General features: G+C 42.3%; 1 protein-coding gene across 1 annotated transcript in view; it reads right to left on the reverse strand.

The window, feature by feature from the left end:
- Positions 1–11,046: 11,046 nt before the first annotated feature.
- The window catches only part of GLP2R (glucagon like peptide 2 receptor), a 41,664-nt gene continuing 26,307 nt past the window's right edge, over positions 11,047–26,403 (reverse strand). The window contains exons 11-14 of the mRNA XM_038165381.2: positions 24,727–24,815; positions 21,378–21,516; positions 17,831–17,872; positions 11,047–12,108 (exon numbers count right to left, since the gene is read on the reverse strand). Coding sequence (XP_038021309.1) covers positions 11,770–12,108; positions 17,831–17,872; positions 21,378–21,516; positions 24,727–24,815 — 609 coding nt within the window. The 3' untranslated portion in view covers positions 11,047–11,769. The remainder of the gene's footprint in view (positions 12,109–17,830; positions 17,873–21,377; positions 21,517–24,726; positions 24,816–26,403) is intronic.

Raw genomic sequence — 26,403 nt, forward strand, 5'->3', positions numbered from 1 at the left:
CTTAAGACCTTCCAGGGCAGGGCAGTGGTGGATCTGCAAAAGATTCTTTGCTTAAGGGGTAGGGTATAACCTGCAGCTAAGGAGAATCACAGAATCACAGACAGAATCACAGACAGAATTTCTAGGTTGGAAGAGACCTCAAGATCATCGAGTCCAACCTCTGACCGAATGCTAACAGTCCCCACTAAACCATATCCCTAAGCTCTACATCTAAACGAGAAGTAGTAATGAACTTTTATACCATGGGAAACTACAATCGTGGGAGCATGAAAGCACTCAGTACCTCTGCCTGCCAGTTGGAGGACAGGATGCCAGGTTTGGAAAGGGACCACACAATCCCCTGCTGTGTAGTCATTTTCCTTGGTGTCACCCTAATGGAGTTGCTTCTTACATCTTCTAATGTTTCACATATACTCATCACAAATAGTCATGTTTCCCAATGAAATATGAAAAATATGCTCAGCAGTGGTGTCAAGAATCAGGAAGAGCAGGGCTACTCCATGAGTGTGAAACAAACCAGGAGCAAAGTGACCATAGAATCATAGAACGGCTCAGGTTGCAAAGGACCTTAAAGATCACCTAGTTCCAACCCCCCTGCCATAGACAAAGACACTACCCACTAGATAGGTTGCTCACCTATTCTTGAAGACCTCCATGGATGAGGCATCCATAACCTCTCTGGACAACCTGTTGCAGTACCTCACCACCTTCTGAGATAAGAATTTCCTTCTAACCTCCCCTGGACCTGCTCTAACCTCCCCACCTGCTCTAACCTCCCCTCCCCTGGACCTGCTCTAACAGCCCCAAACCCTTCTTGTGCTGGCCCCAGATCACAGCACAGGCAGAGCCCTCAGTGAGCACAGCTGTCACCAGGGCACAGCTCTGAAAAACTTGAAAGAAGTAGGGTGCTGGTAATGTGGTGCATCAACACCCTAAGGCAAGATGAGTTCATGAATCAGGACCAAGGCCCACCCAAGGACTTTGGTCAAGTGTGATAGGAGATGAGCTTAGGCACAGGACTAGGATATGAGGCTACAACATGGGTCTGAGGTCCATTCAAGAGACAAAGCTGGAGACAGGTCTGGAAACAGCTGCACCTATAGCATAGGTCAGACACCTAAAACATAACTCAGCCTTGAACTTAAATGGTACTCCTTGAACTGTGGACAGAGGACGTCCATGTCAGGCTGGTCAGGGCAGTTAAGTCCTATTGGTGCACTTAGGGGGCCTGACAGGCAATGATCTGTTGGACCTGTCTGCATCCATCTATGTTGGTCACTGCATGTAACACAGGAAGAGACAACCGTGCTCTGCGAGGCTTACAATGGACAGAGAAAAAAATCTGTTTGAAGAAGGTCAGAGGTTCTCATGGTGATTTGCACTGCTCATGGAGGAATTCAGACAAGACCATTGAATAGGAGCAGTCTACCAGTGTGAGTCAAACAAAGGTTAAACTTCTATAACCAAAATTGGCTAAAAGTTTTTGTGAACTCTCACAGCTTATAGTGACACATGCCTTTTGTGAGGCCCTTCTTAAGGGGCAAAACCATGTGCCAAATTGATGCAAATGGTTTCACGTTTTTTTAGCTCTAGTAACATTTCCTGGTGTGCTACACAGCTACCAACTACCATTTCTAATAGTTCTATTAAAAACAATGGCAGTTTCAGATCTGAAAGTCAAGCCAAGCCCAAGGAAGGCTGTTTGTATGCCTTACAGTGAATCTGACCTCATACGTGAGTGAAGTTTTGGCAGTCAGGTTCTTCTATCTTGAGACAAACCACAGAAATACTAATGTCACATTTCTTACTCAAAAATTCTTCCTTGTCTAAATTACTGTCTCAGTCCTTTATACAAATTAAAGAAGAAATTACAAACACGCACCAGTGAAGTATTTATTGTAGGGATAAACAGTCTAGCTTCATTGGTTAATGTGGTATGGTCTGTTTGCACTGTTTTTTTTACAAGTCCCTGAAAGTACATGATGAAAACTTATAGCTCCAATTTTATTTTGACTTGCTGTTTTATAAAGCCAAGAAGTGAACACTCTGTCTCCCGGAGCTATAGCATAAATTATAGTCATTTCATTTACAGTTCTATGATTTTTTGTAGGCCTAGCATATACTTTAAGACTGTGTCATTTGGCTCTGTTTGCTGGAAGAGAGTAGAACTCTCTTTTTGCATCAACTGCTTACATGTATTTAAAGTTTGCAGTGTGGCAACAATGACTATTCTCTGCTCACAGGAACACAGTTCAGAAGCTCTCCCTAAATGCCTTTTCAGATTCTGGTAAGCATATTTAAAGGGGAGAAAGGTTGCTGGATGTTTCTTCAGTTAAGGTGAAAAAATGTCAGCGTTGGGTCAGGACAACTCTCTAGCACTGCTCACATTTCCCAGTAATGTTTCATGTTCACATTATCATTAAAATGCCTACAGATTTTAGCAAATAACTTGTTCCAGATGTATAATTAACTGCTTAGTTACTGTGGTGCTTACATGGAAGGACATACGTAGTCAATTCCTTTTTTTAGTTCTTTCAGCTCTTTGTTTTTTCCCACTGTTCCCTATTGCTGAAACAAATTACAAATAACTTACCTCTCAAGTCTTTGAAGAGTAAACATTTGCATTAGGCCAAAATTTCCATGTAGCCCAGTATCTTGGCTTGGACGGTGACCAGGAAATACTGGTTTCTCAGGTGGGATATATTAGATGAAAGCTTTATATTGAAATACATTGTGATACTTTCCCAGATTACACTGTGAGCCCCAGTGATCTCTGTTTAGGGACTCTCTTTCCCAGTTGTGCAGTTTTGCATTTAAACAGCCTTTGGCAGACTTTTTTCTTCCATGATTTTACTTCTGATTTTTATAAACTTCCCATAACATTACGAAGAAAACAGCTGCAAAGCACAATGATGTAATCTGCACCTCACCAAGTTAGTTTATTATCTTAGTTCTTGTATGGAAGAGACAGCTACTTGCCTTCTGTAGTCCACATGATCTGATATCTCACCATCATATTCCTTTCCTCTTGCCCCAGCCATTTTTTCCTCAAGGTGAGCAGTTCTGGTCCCCAGACTCTTCTGTTTTCTGCCTGACCTAGTTCTGATGTATCCTCTCCAATTGGGAAGACCAGAAAAGGACAAGGTATTAAGGTGTAGGTGCACTGAGGTTAACATAATGCTGTATACTTCTTTTCCAATAATTCCTAGCACATTATTTAGGTTTCTTTTTCTCCTGATGGTTCCTGTGGTCTGCAGTTCCTTACCTGAAGTGTCAGATGGGAATGCCTGAGTAGAGAGGCAAGTAAGAACTGCTATGGTAGACACAAACTGACATTAGCCCAGTAGACAGCTGGTGAACTGAGGACACCAGAAGTACCTAAATGCAGCTCTTGTCATCAGGTTGCCAATGCCAGTAAACAGACTTTGACTTGCCAGTACTACCAAATGCTGGTGCTGAAGGGAATCAGAGAAATGGACTAAGAGACAATAGGTTGTAAAGCACAGTGTAGTCAAGCTGGAAGTGATCTGATCTGCCATGCAGATGAACATGACATCAAGCCTGAGGTGAGGGGATGATGCCCTGGCAGTTGTGGACTATGACCTACCGAAGATGCGTGCCATGTTTGGTGTTTCTCGTACTGCTGTTGTACCACTTGTCACACATCTTCAATTTCCACCAAAGTCTAAACACTCATGAAGATCAAGACTGCTAAGGATGGCACATGCCTTTTGGTAGGGCTTTTCTTCTTCCAGTTCTGGTATTAGGCACAGCTATATAGAATGTTCACAGGGACACAGAAGTACAACATCACCATTTTGTTCTCCTGCACTTGAAGCTGGAGATATAGGGATATCAATTTGCCACTGTTGCATAGTCTGATTAGTAGCTAAGATGGACCATTCTCCTCCTATTCCAACTTCAGTGTCCTGTTGGGAAGAGGGCTGTAAACAATCATAACTGCAGTTATGTAGTTATGACAGGTTGTCATAGCATACTTTATCTTTTTTATTAAATTTGTCTTTTATCTCTTTAAAAAAATAGTGGTTGTTATATTGACTCGTGTTTGCACTGGAACAAAACAGTAGCACTGTAGTGTCTCACAGAATCCAGACCTCTGCAAATTGGCTTTTTTTTTTTTTTCTTTTTTTTTTTTTCATAGAATGTAATGAGGTGTTGCATGTGGGACTTAGTTTTACTTCACTTTTATTTGGTGCCTTGGGAAGTGAGGACATCAAGCATGACAGAACAGTGGTGGTTTTACCTTGCTGGGCAGCTAACTCCACCATAGCCAGTCTCTCACTTCCCTTCCTTAAAAGAAAAGGGCCAAATACAGTAGAAAAGTGCTCAAGGGATAAGGACAGGGAAATCACTCACCAATTGCCATCACAGGCAAGACAGACTCAATAAGGGAGATTAATATAATTTATTGCCCATCACTAACAGATTAGAGCAGTGAGAAACTACAAGCAAACTACAAACACCTTCCCCCAATCCACCCTCTTCTACCTTCTCCCCCTCGAGAGGCATGGGGTTATGGGCAATTGGGCCTACAGTCAGTCCCCAGCACTTCGTCTCCACCACTCCTCCATGGTCACTCTCTGCCCCAGCTATGTCAGGACCCTCCCATGGGATTCCATCCTTCCCAAACTGATCCTACATGGACTTCCCACAGGCAGCAGCTCTTCAAGAACTGCTCCAACATGGGTCCCCCATGAGTGGCAGCTCTCCCTAGGTCCCCTGCTGCGTGGGATGTCCACAGGTTGCAGCTCCCGCCCGGGGCCTGCTCCTGTGAGGGCTCTCCATGGGCCTCAGCCTCATCCAGGCCACATCCACCTGCTCCACCAGGGGCTCCTCCATGGGTTGCAGTGTGGAGAACTTCTCTGCCAGGCAGAGAAGGACCTGGGAGTGATGGTGGACAGTTGGCTGAATATGAGCCAGCAGTGTGCTCAGGTGGCCAAGAAGGCCAACAGCATCCTGGCTTGTATCAGAAACAGTGTGACCAGCAGGGTTAGGGAGGTGATCATCCCCCTGTACTCGGCTCTGGTGAGGCCGCACCTCGAGTACTGTGTTCAGTTTTGGGCCCCTTGCTACAAGAAGGACATCGAGGTGCTTGAGCGGGTCCAGAGAAGGGCGACCAAGCTGGTGAAGGGCCTGGAGAACAAGTCCTACGAGGAGTGGCTGAAGGAGCTGGGCTTGTTCAGCCTGGAGAAGAGGAGGCTCAGGGGCGACCTCATTGCTCTCTACAGATACCTTAAAGGAGGCTGTAGTGAGGTGGGGGTTGGTCTATTCTCCCACGTGCCTGGTGACAGGATGAGGGGGAATGGGCTAAAGTTGCGCCAGGGGAGTTTTAGGTTAGATGTTAGGAAGAACTTCTTTACTGAAAGGGTTGTTAGACACTGGAACAGGCTGCCCAGGGAAGTGGTAGAGTCACCATCCCTGGAAGTCTTTAAAAGACGTTTAGATGTAGAGCTTAGGGATATGGTTTAGTGGGGACTGTTAGTGTTAGGTTAGAGGTTGGACTCGATGATCTTGAGGTCTCTTCCAACCTAGAAATTCTGTGATTCTGTAACTGCTCCATGTGGGACCCATGGGCCACAGGGGGACAGCCTGCTCCATCATGGTCTTCTCCACAGGCCACGGGGAAACTTCAGCTCTGGCACCTGGAGCACCTTCTGCCCTCCTTCTTCACTGACCTTGGTATCTGCAGGGCTGTTTCTCATTCCTCACTCTCCCAGGTGCTGTTGCGCAGCACATTATTTTCCCTTTCTTAAATACACTTTCAGAGAGGCACAACTAATGTTGCTTCTTGCCTCAGCTCTAGCCTGTAGCAGGTCCCTTTTGGAGCCGTCTGGAACTGGCTTGATCTGACATGAGGCAACTTCTGGACTCTTCTCACAGAGGCCACACCTGCAGGCCCCTGCTACCTAAACCTTGTCAAGTAAACCCAATACACCGGTACATCTCTTTTAATCTGCCAGATTTATTCTCTATTTCAAAAATCCAATCCCGTGTTACTGATTTCAAGGCACAAATGACAAATAACAAGGGTGTTCTAGACTGGGGTCTTTATGCTTTACTGTTTGAACCTTTGAAAAACAGATCCTGATATGCAGAAGTAATATACTTAAACAAAGAACCTGAGTGCACATTTATAATTAGCACATAGTTGACATCTCAGGCCATAGAAGGAGCCATTGTGTCTGGAAGATTGTATTTTATCTGTAGTAAAACATATTAAAAAAAAAAAAAAAAAACACAAACAAACGCATTTCTCACAAGAGATTGTTAAGACTACTGTCCTGGTTTCAGTTAGAACAGAGTTAATTTTCTTCCTAGTAGCTGGAAGAATGCTATGTTTTGGCTTAGGATGAGAAGAGTGCTGATAACACCCCGACGTTTTAATTGTTGCAGAGCAGTGCTTATACTGAGCCAAGGACATCTCAGCTTCTTGCTCTGTCCTGCCAACGGGCAGGCTGGGGGTGCAGCAAGAGCTGGGAGGGGACAGACCCAGGACAGGTGACCCAAACTAGCCAAAGGGGTATTCCATCCCATCTGACGTCATGCTAAACAATATATAGGGGTGGCTAGCTGGGAGAGGGGGGCTGGACTGCTTGGGGTTAGGCTGGGCATCGGTCAGCGGGTGGTGAGCAATTGCATTGTGCATCACTTGTTTGTACACATTATTAGTAGTAGTACTATTATCATCATTGTATTATTATTATTATTGTTATTATTATTTTCCTGTCTTATTAAACTGTCTTTATCTCAACTCATGGGCTTCACGTTTCATTTCTCTCCCCCGTCCCAGAGAGGGAGGGAGGAGAATGAGCGAACGTCTGTGTGGTGTTTAGCTGCCAGCCGGGTTAAACCACGACAACTACATAAACCTTATTCATATGAACCAGATCAGTTACCACAATACATCTAGTGGGAGAGCTCTGATGAACCCCACAGGCAAATCTGGGCTTGAGATTCTGTTTTATTTATTTATTCTTTTTCACAGAATCACAGAATTTCTAGGTTGGAAGAGACCTCAAGATCATCGAGTCCAACCTCTGACCTAACACTAACAAGTCCTCCACCATATCACTAAGCTTTACATCTAAATGTCTTTTAAAGACCTCCAGGGATAGTGACTCAACCACTTCCCTGGGCAGCCTGTTCCAATGCCTAATAACACTTTCAGTAAAGAAGTTTTTCCTAAGATCCAACCTAAAACTCCCCTGGCGCGACTTTAGCCCATTCCGCCTCGTCCTGTCACCAGGCACGTGGGAGAACAGACCAATCCCCACCTCACTACAGCCTCCTTTGAGGTACCTGTAGAGAGTGATAAGGTCACCCCTGAGCCTCTTCTCCAGGCTGAACAAGCCCAGCTCCTTCAGCCGCTCCTTGTAGGACTTGTTCTCCAGGCCCTTCACCAGCTTGGTCGCCCTTCTCTGGACTCGCTCGAGCACCTCCATGTCCTTCTTGTAGCGAGGGACCCAAAACTGAACACAGTACTCGAGGTGCGGCCTCACCAGAGCCGAGTACAGAGGGACAATCACTTCCCCCTGGCCTGCTGGCCACACTGCTTCTTATGCAAGCCAGGATGCTGTTGGCCTTCTTGACCATCTGAGCACACTGCTGGCTCATATTCAGCCAACTGTCCACCATCACTCCCAGGTCCTTCTCTGCCTGGCAGCTTTCCAACCACTCATCTCCCAGCCTGTAGCTCTGCTTGGGGTTGTTGCGCCCCAGGTGCAGGACCCGGCACTTGGCCTTGTTGAACTTCATGCAGTTGACCTCAGCCCATTGGTCCAGCCTACCCAGATCCTCCTGCAGAGCCTTCCTGCCCTCAAGCAGATCGACACACGCGCCTAGCTTGGTGTCATCTGCAAACTTACTGAGGGTGCACTCAATGCCCTTGTCCAGATCATCGATAAAGATATTAAAGAGGACTGACCCTAGTACTGAGCCCTGGGGGACGCCACTAGTGACTGGCCTCCAACTGGATTTGACTCCATTCACCATAACTCTTTGGGCCCGGCTATCCAGCCAGTTTCTAACCCAACGAAGCGTAAGCCAGCCCAAGCCATGAGCAGCCAGTTTCTTGAGGAGAATGTTGTGGGAAACGGTGTCAAAAGCCTTACTGAAGTCAAGGTAGACCACATCCACAGCCTTTCCCTCATTCACCAAGCGCGTCACTTTGTCATAGAAGATCAGGTTTGTCAAGCAGGACCTGCCTTTCATAAACCCATGCTGACTGGGCCTGATCCACAAGTTTTGATGGAAAACAAAATCCTTGTATAAGACAACTTCCAAATTGTGGGAGTCAGGCTTTGTCATTGGTTGTCTCTATGTCCTGACCATGAACATTCCAATTGCTTTACTTGACTTTACTTTACTGACACAGCAGAGACCACACTCAGCAGGACAATAGGAGGATGGCCTCTCTCACCAAGGAGGAAGAAGTCTTTAGCTCACATCTGTCTTTCTGGTAAGATGAAGACAATAGTAACCTGGAGAGTAAAGGTGGATTTAATAAGAGAAAAACCCTATTACTAGGTCTGCCCAAACATAAATTTCTGGATGATCACTATGTTACCTTATAATTAACCTATGTGCAAATGAAATAATTTACACAAAATATTAATCACAAAGAAACACTAATTCATATCGATCTATCTCCTGCACCTCTTTTTTCATCAGCGCAAGATCACATTTCTTGTCCTTTATCCCAAGGCATTTCTAAACAGTTTTCTGTGTCTCCAATCTGTCTGCTTGTAGGAAGCCTGGCTAGTTGTCTGGCTTTTGTCTCCCACCCAAAGGGTCTGGTACAGCTCCTTTTGCCACCTTCTCTGGCTGCAGCATCCCTCTGGCAGCCTCAGAACTCCACAAGGGATGGGAGATGGATTCCAGGCAGGACCTAGCTGCAGAGCTTCTCAGACGGAATCACAGAATCACAGAATTTCTAGGTTGGAAGAGACCTCAAGATCATCGAGTCCAACCTCTGACCTAACACTAACAGTCCTCACTAAACCATATCCCTAAACTTTACATCTAAACCTAAGAGGAAAGCAGCTGACTCTTTTAAAATGTTGAAATTTTCAAGTCTGTTGCTGTCTTCTAAACTGCTTGATGTTTTGTTTAAAATTGAGGCGCTTGTAATATTTCTGTAAAGATACATCATGTGTGTGGCCATCCATATTTAACAACTTTTATACTTTACTGATACAATAAATAAAGCTATATTTTTGATGATGAAACTTGTTAATTTATATACTTAAAAACATGTTTTCTGAAGGAACTCACATGATGATGGTTTTTACTTGGCCTCCAGGGCCTACATATGCAAAAATAGTTGATTTTTATAAACTAAAAAAGGCAAAAAGATCATGCACATAATCATAGAATCATGGAATGGCTCTGGTCGGAAGGGACTTTAAAGAGGTCCAACCCCCCTGCCAATAGAGACAAGGATGCTAGGTTGGCAAAGGCTCCATCCAACCTGGCCTTGAACACCTCTAGGGATGGGGCATCCACTTCTCTTGGCAATCTGTTCCAGTGTCTCACTATCCTTACATTGAATTTCCTCCTAAAGTCTAATCTAAATCTAGCCTCTTTTAAAGACCATTCCCCCTTGTCCTATAGTTATCTACCCTAGTAAAGAGTCCTTCTCCATCAAGGGAGAGGAGAAAACACAACTCACCAGAGCCTGCTGTTGAGAGCATAGAAAACTGTTTGTTAGTTTTGACCACAAAAATGCTTTAAAATAAAAGGTATTTTGCTGAGAGATAACAAAGTTCTTACAATTTTTACATTATTAGCTCCCAAGTAAAATGTATCCTAAAGCACTTAAAGCTTTTAAATATCTTAATGTCTCTGGGAGAAATCAGTCATTTTTAAATTGGAAAAGGCATCAGAAGATATGTAGTGTCTGGTGCTTGTGATCCATTGCAATAAAATGTTATATAAACAAAGTGGATGTTCTAGTAAAAAGCTTTAAAAACTAAATATATATTTTCAAAACGTTTTAATATTTACTTTTAATTAATATTTTATCTAAACATACAGCCTTGTATTGATTAAAGAGGCTACATTCTTAACACTGATAAAAATGTAAAAGAAATGCTTTTCTAAAAGTACCAGAAATATTTTTGTTAAAACATAGTCTTGATCTAGTGTTAGTCAATGAATTTATATGGTCTCTGCAAGAAAGTAGTATGTCACAGCTGGTAATATTTACAGGTCTGAACACCTGCAGACTGACAAATACTTCAAAAAGCATTACTAAGTTACATAAGCTTCATAAACTGAGTCTGCTCAAACAACACATCAAAGTCATAGGCAGCTTATCTCAGAAAAATGCCATTTGTAAAGCTGTCAGTGGAGATCTAAGGACAAAGCTGCACCATGGGGAGATGCAGACACAGGGAAAGCTAGGGCAGCTACATTGTTGGCACCTGGTGGAAAGAAGGAGTGGTGGGAGAATGGAGTCCATGAGCAGCCCTGAAAAATTTTTAGGTGATATTTGATGTTTTCGTATAATCATAGAATCATTAAGACTGTAAAAGATCATCTGTTTTTATGACATATGCTAGCACTTAGAGCGTTTGCCAGTAAAGCACAGGAAATAATCATAACAAATGCTATGTAACTAGATGTGAGCTAGGTAATTACATGTGTTTGTGCCTGGGGTATGCATTTATATTGTAGGTAAATATTGTCTGCTGATCTTTATTTTGCCTTTTCCTTTTCTTCTTTCAGTATGTCAAGTGGCTTGACATACTGAAAGACTTGCAGACTGATTGAATGTTAAAAAAACTGAATTATTCAGGTCTCCAGGTGAGCTATATGTAATAATCAAAATTTTTTCATTATCCATTATCCATTTTGGGTACTTCAGGAAGAAGTTGGAAGCAGCCCATTTCCCCCAATGACATAAATGTCATTATTTGGGCCAAATCATAAAGGATATCTGCAGGACAGGTAGAGCAAACCTGAAAATGCATCACAGTGCGTGGCTTGTGTCATAAAACAGCGAAAACAAAAATAAAACAAAAATGTGTGTCAAAATGTTTCATTTGGGCATTTAAAAAAAAAGAACAAAACCTTTTTGGTCTTTCATTTCATAATGGCTTTTCCAGCACTAACTGTAAGGTAAGAAGTTTAAACATACAAGCAAAAGTTTGTTTCATCCTGAGCTTTCTTTATATATAAATTATTCCATGTTGCTTAAATAAAACGTATCTGGGTTGACCTGAAACTGATTTTTTGAGATGGGGAATGATTTCAGTTGGCAGAGAGAAAAAGTCTTCTAATCAAGTATCTCTATGAAATATACAGCTAAAAAAAAAAAAAAAAGAGAGAGAGAGAGAGAGAGAGAGAAACAAATAACTAACGACTTCTCTATTATGTGAATAGAATGGTGGACATGTATGGATGAAGCTGATAGGGGACACAATGACCAGAATCTGTTCATTTTCAGCATATATCTTGCTCCCCTGTGTACATGTCTCTTATCATCATTTATCATCTAGACTGGTAGACCCAAAGGATTTGTTTGATCCAATGAGCCTCTTCTACCCTGGCTGCACAGGTTAGGAACATTCAGATTTTTCTCAGATTAAGAAAACAGGGACATTTGGGGTATTAACTGCTAGCAAGTAATACGTCTGCTTTCTCTTTGCATTAAGCATGTCAGAAGGACTGTACAGCCTGGAGATGAAAGAAGAGGCTCTTTCAAAATACCATGGCTGTTGATAGGTGCTGTCAGTGGACTGCTTTCTAAATCTCACTTTCTTCAAAGACCACTTCCTCAGTTGTCTCTCCAGTGGTGACTTCTCCTTCACTGCTGTCTGACACACTTGCCCGCAGATGAGATGGAAGCCTACAGCCTGGCTCTGAGCATTGATCTGTCCTCTGGTTTGCCAGAACCTGCTGGAGCTGCATGCCCCAGGGCTTACTCTCCTCCAAGCACAAGTGTTTGCTGTTGGGGTGCTTTTTTTTCTGTTTCTGTGAACATTTCCTGAGGTATTTTATGTTTTCTCCAAGAAAGCAGAGTTTACAACCAAAGGGGTCTGCCAGCAGGAAGCGGGACCACTGTTTCTGGAGTTCTGCTTTCACCTGGGGGAAGAAGAAAAAAGTGCGTCCATGGTGATGACTTGTAACCACCCACAGTCTGCTAATCCAAACACTAATCATAAAATGAGAGGGATTGTGGAAGTGTTTTTGCCCCTTTGGGTGTCACCTCACAGCTTTTGAGGTTTTTGTAGCCCCTGAATCTCTCTCTATAATTTTATATACTGTGATCCTGATGTGTGTGTAAAGGAAGAACTCAATTGACTTTCATGTTTACCTGATGAACTGAGGAGGAGACAAGTCCAAGGGCTATGGAAATGAGGACCATGCCGCTTTTCTGGAGTGTTATGCTTGAATATTTGCTTTGTTTTGCTGAAGCTTTTTGTTTGGCAGCTTGCCTTAAATTCTCAGTACGGAATGTCTTGCACTGAATGTCCCCTTGCTTTACCAGCAGGACCTTTAGCCTGAGGGCTCAGCTGACTGAGGAGTTAAAAGCCCCAAAGAACAACTTTTAACTGATGTTGAGAGATGCTAGCAGGTCTGTGCCCTCCATAAATGTTAGACAAATGCTCTTGTGCTGCAGACAAGTGTCGGCTCTCTGTTTTGCTTAGCAGTTCAGAAATTGTTCCAGGTTTCCTTGTTAAATATTAGAAGCGTATACCTTACCTTTTCTACATAGCTCATCTCCTCTGTTGCCTTTAAGAAAGTGTCCAATGTTGTGTTCAAATGTCAGTGTACCACATCAGCTGGCTGTGCCAGGCTGTTAAATGCTACGGATTTTGGATAAGTGTCAGTTTAGCACAAGTAGTGGATATCTGTACCCATGTGGACTATAAGGGAAGTGTAAACAATGGGCTTCAAGTTGGAAAACATTTAAAATTGTGAGATGAATTCCACAGCCTACATAAGCCTCATATCCTGAAGTGGCCTGTAGCAAGTCAGTGTGATAATGGTAAAAGCTGCATACAACTGTGACAGCGATCAAGGATGATACATCATTGGTACAGCCCTCTGATAATCTCCCCCCCCTCTTTTTTTTTTTTCTCATTGGCAGTAATGAGGTAGCAGAGAGAAGTCCAAGAGTGATCAAAAGGGACTTTTTGGCTCTGGGGCAATTGCTTAAAGGATCAGGTGCACAGGTAGTGTTTTCCTCCATCCTTCCAGTAGTGGGAATCAACACTGAAAGGAACAGCCAGACCCAGCAGATCAATACATGGCTTTGAGGCTGGTGCCACCAGTATAATTTTGGGTTTCTTGATCATGGTAAGGTCTACATGACACGAGGCATACTGGCTTCCCGTGGGGAGCACCTTTCTCAGAAAGGGAAAAGGATTTTTGCCCGGGAGTTAGCAGGGCTGACCAATAGGGCTATAAACTAGATTTGAAGGGGAAAAGGGACAAAACTAGGCCCACCACTTATAAGACTGAACGCCAATATTTGTCAGACTGCAAGCTAGCAAGACCCTTCAGTCTGCCCCATGAGGGGCTGGGTTCAATGAAGCACATCTGAAATGTTTCTATATGAAAGCACAGCATGAGAAACAAGCAAGAGGATCTAGAAACCTTGGTCCAGTCCCAGAGCTACAACATCATTGGCATAAGTGAAATCTGGTGGGAAGAGTCCTGTGACTGATGTGTTACAGTGGACAGTTACAGTATCTTCAGAAGGGACAGGCAGGACAGGTGAGGCAGGGGTGTGGCACTCTATGTAATGGAATCACTGGGTTCTACGGAGCTTGCACTTGGCAACAATGCAATTGAGAGCTTCTGGGTAAGGATCAAGGGACAAGCAAATAAAGGAGATGTCATTGTGGGAGTCTACCTAGCCAGGATGATGGCACTGATGAATTATTCTTTAAGGAACTGAGAGATACTTCTAGATCAGCTACCCTTGTCCTTATGGGGTATTTCAACCTGCCAGATGTCAACTGGAAATATCACATACCTGAGACAAACAAGTCCAGGACGTTCCTGAAGCACCTTGATGATAACTTCTTGGTACAGGTACTAAGATAGCCAACTAGGAAAGGTGCCCTCCTTGACCTGTGCCTTGTAAACAGGGTCTTTGCGGTGAAGTGGCCAGCTTGGTCATAGCAACCATGATGTAGTCAAATTCAAAATCTTTGGTGATAGGAGGAAAACTGACACCAAAACTTCAAGTCTGGACTGGGGGAGAGCAGACTTCAGACTGCTCAGGGAAATAGCTAGTGAGCTCTCCTGGGAAACTGATTTTAAAGGCATTGGGGTCCAACAGTGATGGTCAGTTTTTAACTACCTCCTCCTAAGAGTGCAGGAACAAGAAATTCCAAAATGTCAGAAGTCAAGCAGGAGACGCAGAAGGCTGGCCTGGCTGAGCAGGGATCTTCTTCAAGAGCTTTGGTGGAAAAAGAAAGAGTATGGCTACTGGAAGCAAGATAGGGAGATAACAGAGGACTACAAGAATGACGCTCACCTTTGTAGGTAGGGAATTTGTGTGGCAAAGGTTCAATTAGAGTTGAAGCTGGCCAGTACTGTGGAGCACAACAAAAAGGGCTTTTTAAAGTATGTTAACAGCAAAAGGACCAGAGATAATATTGGTCCATTACTTGATACCACCTCTCACAGTATCCTTGTAGACAAAATGACCAGAATACAGTCAGATAAAAGCATAATAAGATGGGTGAACAGTTGGCTGATGGGTCGGACCCAGAGGATTCTTCTAAATGGGGTTGCCTCAGGCTGGTTACCTGTCACTAGTGGGGTTCCCCAGGGCTCTGTTTTAGGACCAGTCCTCTTCAATGTTTTCATAAACAATTTGGATGTAGGACTTGAAGGTTTTTTGAGCAAGTTTGCAGATAGTACCAATCTAGGAGGAGCTGTTGACTCTGTCGAGGGTGGTGAGGCTTTGCAGAGAAATCTAGACAAATAAGAGAGTTGAGCAATCACCAACAATATGAAGTTTAACAAGAGCAAGTCTTGGATTCTGCACCTGGGGAGGAACAACCCTAGCTATATATACAGGTTGGGGAAGGAGGGGAGCAAGATGCTGGAGAGCAGCCCCACAAAAAGGAATCCGGGGGTTTCAGTTGACAGCAAGCTGAACATGAGCCAGCAGTGTGCCTTGGAGGGCAAACCGTATCCTGGGGTGCATCAAACACAGCATTGCTAGCTGGTCAAGGGAAGGGATTGTCCCAGTATACTCTGCACTGGTGCAGCCTCACCTCAAGCACTGTGTGCAGTTTTGGGTGCCACAGTATAAGAAAACTGTTAGAGAGTGTCCAAATGAGGGCTACAAAGATAGTGAAGGGGAAGTGATAGGGGAGGGGAAGATGTATCAGGAGCAGGTGAAGTCACTTGGTTTGTTCACCTGGAGAAGAGAAAACTGTGAGGAGGCCTCTTTTCAGTCTACAACTTCCTCATGAGGGGGAGTAAAGGGGCAGGTGCTGATCTCTGCTCACTGGTGACCTCTGATAAGTACCTGAGGGGAATGGCTTGAAGCTGTGACAAGGGCGGTTGGGGCTGGGTATTAGGAAAAGGTTCTTCATCAAGAGAGTGTTCAGGCACTGGAACAGGCTCCCCAGGGAAGCGGTCATGGTGCCAAGCCTGCTGCAGTTCAAAAAGTATTTGGACAACACTCTCAGACACCTAGTCACATGGTCTGATTTTTTGGGTGGCCCTGTGGGGACACAGGAGTTGGACTCAATCCTCATGGGTCCGTGGGTCAGGATATTCTGTGATTCTATGATAACAGTACACTGGGCTGTATAGCACAACCATTTGGATGAAGAAATTATCCTCCTTTTCTCAGTAGTTGTAAGGCCATGTAGTGGGTTTATGCTGGAAGGTTTTGGTAGCAGGGAGCTGCAGGGGGGCCTCTGTGAGAAGAATCCAGAAGCTGCCCCATGTTAGATAAGGGCCAGTCTGAGCCAGCTCCAAAGGGACCCACAGCTGCTCAAAGCTGAGCCAATAAGTGATGTTGTTTGCACCTCTGTGAGAGCATATTTAAGAAAAGGGGAAAAAAAAAAATCATGCTGCACAACAGCAGCCAGGAGATAGAGGAAAGAGAAACAGCCTTGCAGACATCCAGGTCATTGAAGAAGGAAAGCAGGAAATGTTCCAGGCATAGGAGCTGAAGTTTCCCTGTGGCCTGTGCAGAGGCCCTTGGTGGAGCAGGCTGTCCCCCTACAGCCCGTGAAGTATCACAGTAGAGCAGGTTTTCACACTGCAGGCCATGAAGGAGTCCACAGTGGAGCAGGTAGATGTTGCGTGAAAGAAGCTGAAGCCTGTGGAGAACCCCTGAAAGAGCAGACTCTGGGCCAGACCTGTAGCCCATGGAGAGGGGACCACATAGGAGCTGTTGACCTGGCAGGAGCTTCTGCACATGGGCGAAGCAATGTTGGAGCAGTGTGCTCCTGATGGATGGGCCCATGGTATGGACCCAAAATTGGAGCTGTTCTTGAAGGGCCGCTGCCAGTGGGAAGCCCATGCAGTATCAGTTCAGGAAGGACTGCATCCCGTGGGAGGGACTCCACAGCGCAGGGGAGGAGAGTGACTGAGAAGGAGCGGCAGAGACAAAGTGCTATAGACTGACCGCAGGCCTCATTTTCCCATTCCCTTGCACCATTCCCTTGCACTGCTCAGAGGGAGCAGGTGGAAGAGAGTGGATGGGGGGAAGTTATTTTTGGCTTCCTTCCTTTGTTTCTCACTTCTCTAGTTTCCTAGTAATAGGCAAAAAAAATTACTAACCTCCCTACTCTAAGCCTATTTTGCCTGTCATGATAATTGTTGAGTGATCTCCATCCTTATCTCAATCCTTGAGCCCTTTGCATCATATTTTCTCCCTCTTTCCCTTTGAGGAGGGGGAGTGAGAGAGTAATTGTGGTAGAGCTTGGCTGCCCAGCAGAATAAAACCACAGCCCACATCTGAATGCTGCATCTGGTTTTGAGCTCTGAGTTGCTTTGTAGGGATATAAGAGCCAGCAGTCGTAAAAGAAAATAGAAGTTCTAACTGGAACTACAGAAAATATGTTTCCTTCTGAGAGCAGTGAAGCACCAGAGCAGAGGACAAGAGAGACGGTAGAACCTTTCTTTGGAGATTTTCAAAGCTCACTAGGATAAATAGCTGGGCACCCTTCTCTGAATTCAGTCTTCACAGTGCACCGATCAAGAAGTTGTCTAAGTATTTCCTGAAGTCCCTTCCTGACTTGTTCTGTGATTTTCTGCTGGCATATCCTTGCAAAATTGGCATTATTGATCTGCCTAAATTCTGGAGTGGAGTAAACAGACGCCCCCATATTACTCTTGAGGCTTAGCAAAAGACAATCTCCAGCCAAGAAATGGCCTTATATCAAATTTAGAGATGTCCTGTGAAGTGCACACATGAAAATATATTTTTCAACTTGTTCTTTTTTAATATTAAAGCACTCCAAATTTTGCATCTTTGCCTAGACTTCAGGGGTAAGCAAGGCAAGAGTCAAACACGAAGTCTGAGATTTCATCTGTGTAAATGAATGGGGTTTAGGTACCTGATAATAAGCCGTTAGTGGTATTTCACAGACATCTATACCTCCACAGTGTCACATAGTAACACAAGCTTTAATGGAAATACCTTAAATTTTAATACAGACCTGAGAGGTCTTACTGCTTTCTTTGTTCAAAATATTTACATCAATTTAAAAGAATGCAAGTATGTTCCCAAATAATCAGAGCCAGTCAGTATTTTCATCCTTCTTGGTGTCAGTATATTTTGTTTATCGATTAAAAACTTATATCATTAATTGACTCTTACCTCTCCATTGGCAAAGCAATATAAAACTGCTACAAAAAAACCCTGTAAGAGACAGACAATAAAGAAAAGTTAGATACCTGAAGTCTCAGTTTAGCGATGTCATTAGTATTAAAGTCATAAATATAAACAACATTTCCTAATTTTCAGAATGGAAACTAGCTATCTGTCTTCTCTTATTAGTGAAGTACCTATTAACTTGTTTTCCTATGGTGCCTTAGCAAAATTAAGGCACAATTGCAGGTGTTTTGGTGCAGATGCTGAAGAACAGAGCCTATACAACCCCATCTGATCTTACATTTTATCTACATTTTACTACATTATTTTTAAGACTACTACTGTTATACTGAAACTGCTACTTTTAGACTTATTAGACTTGTATCCAAAAATGCAAATATATTAAGTGTTCTGACTATTTTGAAATGTCATTTCTCCTGTGAAACAGATTTAAGTAAACACCTTAAGGAAAGAAAAAAAAAAAAAAAAGATTTGAAATTTTAGAAATCAAACTTGTTTAAGATAAGCCAAAAATTACCCCTCCCATTTTCCTCCTCCCTGTCTTTGATCTCAAATCAAAACAGATTATGTGTATGCATCTCAGACTAACAGTCTGGCACAAATGTACAGATTTATGGCAATTGCTTCAGGAAATGAACTTCCTTTAGTACGTCTAAACACATCTATGGCACAGATTCTGATGAAGAGAATAAATGTTGTTGACTATCAGTCCCAAGGCAATGTTCATATAACAAGGAAAAAGGTGTCATAACCAGTTGATATCATTCATCTGTTTTCACAGTCATACTTTTTTTTCCAGAGGTGTTTCTGTTTTTCTCATATAAAATCTTAAAAAGAAATTAATGTGTACAGCAGCTTCAATATTTTTTATTCATTGACCTGTAGCAGTCTGAGCCAACAGTGAATTTTTCTAGCAATTTAAACATATGTCCAGTTAGTGTGAAAAAGAACAGTCTGTCTGCCATATCAGTGAAATAAGGGCAGGAGAAATAGCAGTTGCAATTGCTTTATCCCTGTATTTTAATTCTGCCATATTTCATGCTTCACCTGGATTGTGGTTGCAAGATCCAGGTACTTTTGCTATACCATTTATTAATGTAACTTTTAAATAATTCTCTGCATCTGGGTTATTTCACAGAAATATGAAAAAAAAAAAAATCACTAAATATTATTCCACAGAGAAAGGTTCTGAGGCATAAAAACAAGTTAAGTGGTTTAAAAAGCAGCCATTTATTTAGAAATTATTCTCTCTTTGGGTAGAAATTCCATTAAAATCCAGTTCTGTACCGTGTTTGTTTGTTTGCTTGTATATATTCTGAGCATGAGCTCTGAATTTGGACCCACAAGCACCACAAGCAGAAATAGGAGCCGAATTACTTGGTGCTGCTATGTCACAAGCTTTGTACCATCCATTACCAGAAATGTGGAAAGTCACCAAATTAAGAGAAAGCTTTATGAGTACTGATGGCACCTCTACGTTGAACAAAGTTTCATAAATTTCTGTGTGAATTAAATCCACTGCTGCTGCAAAAGTAGAACATGCAATGACAGGGAGAAACACAGTAAATTCACATTAGTTGATGGCAAATTCAGCTGACTACTCATGTTTGCTGTTTGTTTTATATCCTGATATTTTTAATGCTTCTTCCTTTGCCATACATAGAACTTTGTTCTTAGAAATCTTTCTTTTATTTCATGACTTCCGAGGAATACACCTTCTAAACGACCAGAATATGAAGCGAAAAGAAGCAGCAGAAATTCATAAGAAATATTCATTGGCATGCTATCCAATAGGAAAGGGTACATTCATGTGTAAGCCTCTTAGTTGTCCTCCAGTTCTAATGGCAATAAAAATATGATAAATGACTCATTAAATAACTGTCTTTAATATACCATAAGCCAGTATTTTATCACGTGTGGTCCGTATGTACCAGGTGGCCAAGATGATGAGATTGCCCCACTTTCTGAAATAAAAAGGCATCATAGCTAGAAAAGAACTCTTATTTAGAATTTATTTTTTGATTTTTGAAAATGTTTGAGTTAAAACCTGCAGATGAGATCCCAGATAACTTGTTTTCTTTAGCAAAACAGTTTAACTGTGTTTTAAAACTACTGAGAAGACATACAGATTAAACAAATGTAATTTTTTCTTCTAAACTTGCCATATATCAGAGCATCTGCATGTTTCTCTAAATGGAATGAAGTTTCTAGCAGGGTTGAGTAAGTTCTCTTCTATATCAGTCTTATTTTAAAAGCCAGTAAATAAAGTTTTCACTTAATATGGTTGTGTTGCTTAAAATAACATCTAGACACTGCAATCTCTCCAAGTAAGGATATGTTTATCTGAGGAACATGCACTTCCACACAATATCAGCCAGTCCTCTTAGGGATGTTTCTAGATGAACTCCCTTCTGCCTGCCTGGATGGTTTTCCCCTTCAAACTATGTGCAAAATTTTTCATTAGTGGTTCAATAACAGTGTCAAATCATTGATGCATACGCCATCCACCAATGCATACCGACAAGTTAATTTCAAATATTACAATAAATTGTGGAGAAAGCGTTTTGATGTCTTCATGTCTCAGAAAATAGCAGAGGGCACAGGTATGTCAAAAATAAGTGAACTGGTGAGTAATAAGGATTTCTGGGTAGAGATCTTCCTTAGCACCACATTAAAGAAAGGAGACCTGAAGATAACTGTCCTATATCACCAAGATGTTTAAGGCAGGAAGATATAGCAGGGTAAGAGTGCTTTCACTGATCTCTTATATATCATCTTTCATGGGCAAAGGACAACTTTGCTAAGAAGGTAGTTTAACAGGAGTACTACATGAAAAAAATACCCCTTACTCAGCAACTTTATATAACACAGATTGAAGCAGACAGCAATGTACAGTGCTGAATAGACTGGCATTTTCATTCTTTGTCATTTTTGAACTGTAAAACAAATAGTTACAGTGAAATATGTGTACTTGTGCATAAGTGATTATCTAAGAAACACCATTCATTTTCAGTAATAGCTACCTGTGGAATTTGGACTACTTAGCATTAACCACTGTAATTGAGTGTGGTTCCTTCACACCTTCGTGTTTACAGCCCAAGATACAAGGGTGCAGAGCTGCCAGAACTTTACACTTTCCTTCACTGCTTCAAGTTTGTTCATACTTACACCCTACAAAGGCAGGGTTCTAAAAGGGAGTCAAGTGCACAAATATCTTTAAAACACTCCACTGACTGTGGAAAAATTGTTTCCAAGGTGGGGATTTTTTTTTCTGTCTGCAGATGCTAGTCCATCTATTTGTTTCACCCATGAAAGCTTACTGACAAATCTCATCAGAACTCCAGAAGATTTTTCACATGTGAAATTCTCTCTGTGAATTTTTTATCATCTCAGTCTTACAATATATTTAAAGACGTTACAGGCTGGAGTATAACATTAAAAAAGTATACTATATGTCTGTGGTATCTACATGCGAACAACATACATATGTGGATATCTGACCCCTAAAAAGTACTTGCAAAAGAGTACTTACATGAAATGAGCTCATTGTCAGCTGAATGAAAAGTCTGATATGTCTTGAAAGTCCTTGCACCTGTTCATCAGTGATGAAGGTAAATATAAATTCATGAATCCCCAACAATGGAATCAGAACAAGTGTAGATCTTGCCAATCTTAAAAAGAAAATGTTTGATTATGGTATTATTCAACATCCTTTGTAAAAGGTTAAAATTGATCTACAAAGAAAATATTCCAGAAATTATTTTTCTGCTAACCAGGGAAATGAGCAAATGTGATGCCCATCTACAAAATGGCAAGAAGGAGGATTTGGGGTATTACAGGCCTGTCAGTCTGACTTTGGTGTAAAGGAAGGTGATAGAGCAGGTCATCTTGAATGTCATCACACAATACATACAGGACCACCAGGATATCAGACCCAGTCAGCATGGGTTTATGAAAGGCAGGTCCTGCCTCACTAACCTGAACAACAATACAAGGGAAAGGCTGTGGATGTTGTATATTTGGACTTTAGCAATGCATTTGGTACTGTTTCCCATATCTTTCTCTTGGAGAAACTGGCTGCTCATGGGTTGAATGGATGTACTGTCTGCTGGGTATAAAACTGGCTGTATGTTCAGTTTTGTTTAACATTTTAAGCAGTGATCTTGATGAGAAGATCAAGTGCACCCTCAGTAAGTCTGCAGATGACACCATGTTGTGTGAGAGCGTTGATCTGCTTGAGGCTAAGAAGGATCTTCAGAGGGATATGCATAGCCTACACTGATGAGCTGCATCCAATTTCATGACTTTCAACCAAACAGTATAGATGTGGGAACAACTGGCTGGAAAAGTGCCCAGCAGAAAAGGACCTGGAGTGTTAGTCATAGAATCACAGAATCATAAAATATTTTGGGAGGTGCTCCATCTCTTTGATCATCCTTGTGACTCTCCCCTGGACTCATTCTAATACGTACATATTCTTCATGTGCTGGGGGTCCCAGAGCTGAATGCAGTGGTCCAGGTGGGGTCTCGAGAGCAGAGCAGAAGGGGAGAATAATTTCCCTTGCCCTGCTGGCCATGCTTATTTTGAAAGCAGCGCAGGATACAGTTGGTTTTCTGGGCTGCAATTGCACACACTGCTGGCTTATGTTGAGCTTCTCGTCAACCAACACCCTCAAGTCCTTCTCCTCGTAGCTGTTCTCAATTCATTCTCCACCCAGCCTGTATTTGTGCTTGGGATTGCCTTGGCCCAGATCCAGGACCTTGCACTTGGCCTTATTGAACCTCATTAAGTTCATACAGGCCCACCTCTCATGTCTGTCAAGGTCTCTCTGGATGCCATCCCTTTCCTCCAACATGTTGACTGCACCACACAGGTTGGTGTCATTGGCAAACTTGCTGAGGGTGCACTTACCCCACTGTCCATGTCACCTACAAAGATGTTATAGCTGGTCCCCCAATACTGACCTCTGAGGAACACCACTATTCATTACTGATCTCCGCCTGGACATTGTGCCAGTTACCACAACACTTTGAGTGCAATCATCCAGCCAATTCCTTACCCACTAAGTGGTCCATCCGTCAATTCCATGTCTCTCTAATTTAGAGACAAGAATTTCATGTGGGTCAGTGTCAAATGCTTTGCACAAGTCCAGGTAGATGATGTCAGTTGCTCTTTCAGATAGGTCCACCAATGCTTTAGCGCCCTACTAGAAGGCTATCAGATTTGGCAGACACGACTTGCCCTTTCTGAAGCTATGCTGGATGTCACCAATCACCTCCCTATTTTCCATGTGCCTTAGCATAGTTTCCAGGAGTAAACTAGGTCAACAGCCAATACGTGATCTTGAGCCAGTAGTGTGCCCAAGTGGACAAGGAGGCCAATGCCATTCTGGCCTGCCCCAGAAATAGTGTGGCCAGCAGGACTAGGGAAGCGATTGTCCCTCAGTACTCAGCACTGATGGGAGGGAATATGGAATATGGAAATAGGTTCCTTGTTGAGGATTTAATATTGGAATTTTCTAGGAACTTAATACTGGAATGGCCACCCACTCTCCCCCCATCCAGTTCACAGAATCACAGAATTGTAAGGGTTGAATGGGACCTCCAGATATCATTGGGTCCAACCCTCCTGCCAGTGCAGGTTCTTTAGAGCAGGTTGCACAGATAAGCGTCCAGATGGGTCTTGAATACCTCCAGAGAAGGAGTCTCCTCAACCTTCCCAGGCAGCCTGTTCCAGTGTTCTGTCACACTCACTGTGAAGAAGGTCCTTTGCATATTGGTGTGGAACTTCCTGTGCTCCATTTTGTGGCCATTGCCCCTTGTCCTGTCTCCACAGACCACTAAAAAGAGGTTGGCCATATCCCTTAAAAAGGTTGGCCATATCCCCTAAGTTGCATTAGACAATAAAATACTTCATATAAGTAAGGTAGGACTGTAGTAGGAGACAGAGCTTCACAAAGCTGTTAAATGATACTAAGAACTGAAAAGAGATTAAATACGTAAAACAGCATATCCTCTGGTTTCCATTTGTTTAATTGCAGTTTTCATATTACATGTGATTTCCTGGCTTGACCTTGCAGCTCCCTTGTCCTTCACTATGGACTTGTCTGATGACCACTGGACAACTGACTATCTTGACTACTTTCATTGGACCTGCCCTGATCATTATAGTACTGTGAGTCTACACCCCTTGTCAATTAGATCACTGTCCCTGCCTGCCTTGCTGTTGTCCTTTGCTTCTGGCTCACCTGCTCTTGCAGAGCAGCCTGTCCTTGATGTTCCCATAAAGTGGGAACATGTTCATGCAGAGGTCAGTTCTAGGACTTCATGTAAGACATGCTGTACCATTGAGACTCTGGCTAGGAAACAACACAGGAAGGCTAGCAAGAGTGCAGACTAAGGCTAGCTTTCTCATCTGGATGTACAAGAAGAAGAGGGATATTCTTCAATCAATGGTGTCTGTGTCTGTGAAAAAGATGTAAATGCTAGTGTCACCTAGGAATTTCCCACAAATCTGCTGAACCTCCTTTTCTTTTGAGGGCCCTTTGTCACAATCAAGGAAAATAAAAGCGTCACAGCAGTTAAGACTATCTTCGTATAGTCTAGTTACATGAGTGCAGAAGTCTTATGGCATTGCAAACTCCTTGAGAAAATACCCATAATGCTCAGCACACAGGCAATAACTTATCCTCCTTACTCAGGTGAGAAACTATTTGTGGAACCTGTTTCCCTATTTGGCTTTCATATGTCAAATTCTGAATACCTTTTACATTGGTGGTGGTAGGTAAATGTGTAGTTTGCAAGTTCACATTGGGAATATTCTGATGCATTAAAGAAAAAAAAAAAAAAAAGACTAGGATTTCTTCGTGTTTATTACATACCTGTATTTGTAGTCATGAAAGCTCATCTGCTGGGCTTTCAGTTTGGAAATCAGCATCCTTAGAATTTTTAAGAAGATGCCAAAATTAACCTTGAAAGAAAATATATATTAGTTGTTTACACAAGATTTGATGTCATTATTCATATAGCTATAAAAGAGTCATAAAATTGGCATTAAATATTTGTAAAACCTGATGTTAAATAACCAGAATGCAACTGTGTTCAGGTCAGAACAGAAGCAGGTTATTAGTACAGCCATGGGAGAGAGCACAGAGCAGTAGTGACAGGCTATGCTGGTAGGCTGTGCTCTCTCCCAGTGAGACACTTACAGCATTAATGTACCTTTAAGTTATAAAACTTTTCACCAAAATTAGTCAGATAGGCAGGATGTGGTTGAACAACAGCAGCACTTGGAATTCTCTAGATAAGTACTTTCTAGTCAACCAGATAAGGAAGCTCTGGGCAGTGCATCCATTTACAAATAACTCAATGTTAATAAAATTGTTCTGACTTGACTGAGACTAACCTGACAATATTTTCCATCTAGTGTGGCCTGCAAAGGCCTTTACAGCATTAACTATTTTACTTCCACAAACAAAAAGCCCTATACAAAAAGATATTCAAGTTGTGCAGTTAGGAAATTTAACATTGCCTTATTTCAGCCTGATTTACATGTACGTTATGATATGTGATCTTCCATTACAAAATTATGTTTTAATTTTAACATGGAATGGTGTTTCCCAATTTGGTCAATGGACAGTTAATCAGGACTACTTTTCTTGTCTTCATTTGTTGTATAGTCCTGTTATTGTCCTGTATAAAAAATCATACACTTTTCATACTGTTCTCTATAAATGTGCACAGATAGATCTTTAAAATATCAAAGGGCGATAAGGAGATATTATTCTCTTTAAAACAGACACCTGAAAATGGAAACATAAATAGATGGAGTTCCAAAGTGTAAGATCTCAGTAATTCAAGTTGGTTTGGTTTGATTTTTTTCAGAGGAAAAAGAGTCATCATTATGTCACAGGGGCATAATGAGGTTCTCACCAGTCCACCTCTCATGTCTGTCAAGAGCCCTCTGGATGCCGTCCTTTCCCTCCAGCATGTTGATTGCACCACACAGCTTGGTGTCATTGGCAAACTTTTCAGTTCCTCAGTTCTTTGCACTGATTTACAGCAGCAAAGATTATGCCCTACCATGTCACTAGATAACAGGAAATCATGCAGAAATATCTTTATTAAAAGGTGTTTTTAAACTACTGATACTCTCCATCCAAGTGCTATTCTTCAAATTATTTATGAATTCATTCCTAACTCTTAGATCTGATTAGTTTCATGTTATTCAGGGAACGTGCTCTGGGTTGAGCACACTAACATCAATGAATGTAACATTCTTACAACAAAAGTAAAACTCTTGGATCTCTTCAATATAATAGAAATTCTAGTATTTGTTTTTGCTTGTTATGTTCCACTAGCTGTTTATTTTCTACCCAAGCTCCAAAAATGTAAATTGGCAATCCAGTCTTCCTTTAGAATTAGACATATCCAGGAAGAAATTGGTTCAGATCCCCTCAGTTTTGGACTTTGTCTGTCTTGAACTCTCACTCGGTTTTGGGACAGTTTCAGTCTTGAACACTTTCCGCTTGTGTCTCTTCTCAACAATCAGGCCTCTT

This window comes from Anas platyrhynchos, chromosome 19 (genome assembly GCF_047663525.1).
Source record: "Anas platyrhynchos isolate ZD024472 breed Pekin duck chromosome 19, IASCAAS_PekinDuck_T2T, whole genome shotgun sequence".
Lineage (NCBI taxonomy): Eukaryota > Metazoa > Chordata > Aves > Anseriformes > Anatidae > Anas > Anas platyrhynchos.